General features: G+C 42.2%; 1 protein-coding gene across 1 annotated transcript in view; it reads right to left on the bottom strand.

Moving 5' to 3' along the window:
- LOC119597049 (dipeptidase 1-like) overlaps window positions 1–2,500 on the bottom strand; it is a 5,974-nt gene that overhangs the window by 1,073 nt on the left and 2,401 nt on the right. Inside the window, exons 3-7 of the mRNA XM_037946485.1 lie at window positions 2,085–2,217; window positions 1,608–1,758; window positions 1,128–1,203; window positions 431–607; window positions 186–270 (exon numbers count right to left, since the gene is read on the bottom strand). Of these exons, the coding sequence (XP_037802413.1) occupies window positions 186–270; window positions 431–607; window positions 1,128–1,203; window positions 1,608–1,758; window positions 2,085–2,217 (622 nt within the window). The remainder of the gene's footprint in view (window positions 1–185; window positions 271–430; window positions 608–1,127; window positions 1,204–1,607; window positions 1,759–2,084; window positions 2,218–2,500) is intronic.

The following is a 2,500-nucleotide window of genomic DNA, read 5'->3' as shown; positions in this document are numbered from 1 at the left end:
TAATTAGTGCAACACTAAACACGAAAATCCAAAGCTCGAGTAGGACACTCCTCGAATAGAAACATAAAAATGCAGACGCGAATATCAAATCCAGAAATTCGAGAAGCAAAATTGTGCATGATTCTGCAGTCTTATATTGTGACGTAATTAGATTTCTAGTGTGACCAAATCTGTAAAATACTTGCCTACAATGTCCTGAATGGTCGAGTCGCCCGAACAGGAGAGGAAGTAGCTGTAGAAATTGACTAGTGCGACGCCGCCATTTTCAGGCTGAGGGTAATTGTTTTTTATTTATTTTTTACAGTTACATTATTATTGTCATTATCATTGTAATATCAAATCGAAAAACGCTGTAATATTTGGGTAAGACAATGAAATAGAAGAAATCCGGGCCGCGTGCAACGTTCCCTTGCCGCATGCCCCTCCTTACCAGCCTCGCAAGCACGTCGTCCGGAATGTTCCTGGTGATGTCGCAGAGGGCGCGGACGTCGCTGTGCGAGAAGATGACGGGGGCACGGGTGACATCCAAGACGTCATGCATGGTCGGGGACGCCACGTGGGAGATATCGACCATCATCCCCAGCCTGTTCATCTCCTTCACGACGAGCTGAAGTTGGGACTTTGGGGTCATGTTCTGGCAATTATTATTGTGGTATTTTTTCTCTGTAGCACAAAAAAGCATTAGGGAATTTCAACAAACTTTTAGCCTTAAAACAGGATTCCTTTGAGTTTAGTGAATAGATATCTATTCCAAAGGGTGAATGCGAATAGATTATGATTTTTATTGTTATTCTGTTGTACATTTTCAGATTCGACCGGGTACCTTCATAAATAACGCATCTTGCTTTCCATTTTCGATACATCAGAGGTACGGATTCATTGACTTCAGTACTATTAACAACGGATTTATATGTGCCCACCTGATCAGACTATTTACATGTTATTATTACTGATTGCGAGTGGAAGTAACACCGTGTATGTTATAAGATATAACTGGATTGGTTCTTCCATAAGCTTGTTATCTGGCTTGGTTATAAAGAGAGCATCCATATTCAGTTGCAAGAGACCATTTGACCATTTCATCAGCAGAAGAAATACTTTAGTAAAACGGTACCAGCACCACTGACCTCTCCCCAGGCTGTGAGACCATCGAACTCTAGCTGCTTGCTCTCTGTCTGATCCTCGACTACGGAACTGTCTGCCCTGAAAAAATAAAAGATGGCAAACTTTGGTAGCTGTAGGCTCATTTCTTTTGACGTTTCCATTCCGGCTCTCTACTACATTAGATTAGATACTGTAGCAGTGTGAACTTTGCGATGAAAGACTCAACTAGGGCAATTATGGAACTGAGACACTGACGTTCGACGTTTGTAAATATATAGCCATGAATTATCCACCTCTATTTCTAAATAACGTTTTCACTATACAACTGCGTGATTAAAGGAGATACTTTTTATATTTTGTCCAAGGTGTTAAACTAAGCTTTTGTGCATTTGCTGCCCAAATAATCCCTTTCGATTCAAATGTTCGCCGACATACCAGGCGAGTTGATTATCACCAAATCAAAGAGGATTAAACCAACACCAGGCATGACCGACCTGACTCACCACGGATTGTTGCAGCTGTGGGTAAGTGTCATGTACCGGACGCCCTGCCTGTAGAAAGCCCGGAGCACCGCCAGGGAGGAGTCCATGCCGTGGCCGCCCTCCACGCCCAGCAGGGAGGCGATCTTCCCAAGGGCGTGGGCCTCCTCGATGCCTGCAACATGCATGCCGTTTGTTGTGACGCATTTGGTATGTCTGTATGTGTGCTTATGTTTGTATGTGTGTTATTCGATGCATTATTTGAGATTAAATACTTATTAATACAGTCTTGCAGATTAGGGCACTGAACACGTATGTTTAGCATAGCTTAACCACCTGACACTTAATCCAGTTTTAAAGACAGTGCTTTCCTGGCCAGACAACCAGACAACCATTTTCTTCACAAATGACAAAACCTACCGACAAGATAGTACCATATGTCACACCAAGCCCCTGTATGACGTATCTTCTCAAACACATGCATCTCCATATGATACACACCATTTGCAGTTGTAACAAACTGAAGATCTTCGTGATACTTGTCAAAGAGTCTCCTCAGCACGTCTATCTGTTCGAAGGTTTGAGTGACTGCGTCCTTGTACTGAGAGTCACACGGCACCCACGCGCTCCAGAACTGCAGGGTGAGGTGATCTTGTATATATACATATATTCCTATGAATCTGCGGTTATTGATCAACTATTTATGTATCTCTTTCTCTCTGCAGCTAAGCTTCACGTAGAGATAACATTGTGTTGGTGATGCCATTGTACTTCTGCAGAAGTAACATATATTGTAATGTTACTGAAATAGTATAGTACCAATATTTACGATGGTGCCGTTACAAGATACCGAGATTACCATGCTCGTTGAAATAATAGTGTACAGATATTGTAATGGTGTAACATAGATAATAATG

This window comes from Penaeus monodon, chromosome 38, assembly GCF_015228065.2.
Source record: "Penaeus monodon isolate SGIC_2016 chromosome 38, NSTDA_Pmon_1, whole genome shotgun sequence".
In the NCBI taxonomy this organism is placed as follows: Eukaryota; Metazoa; Arthropoda; class Malacostraca; order Decapoda; family Penaeidae; genus Penaeus; species Penaeus monodon.
This window is presented reverse-complemented; position numbering and strand designations above follow the sequence as displayed.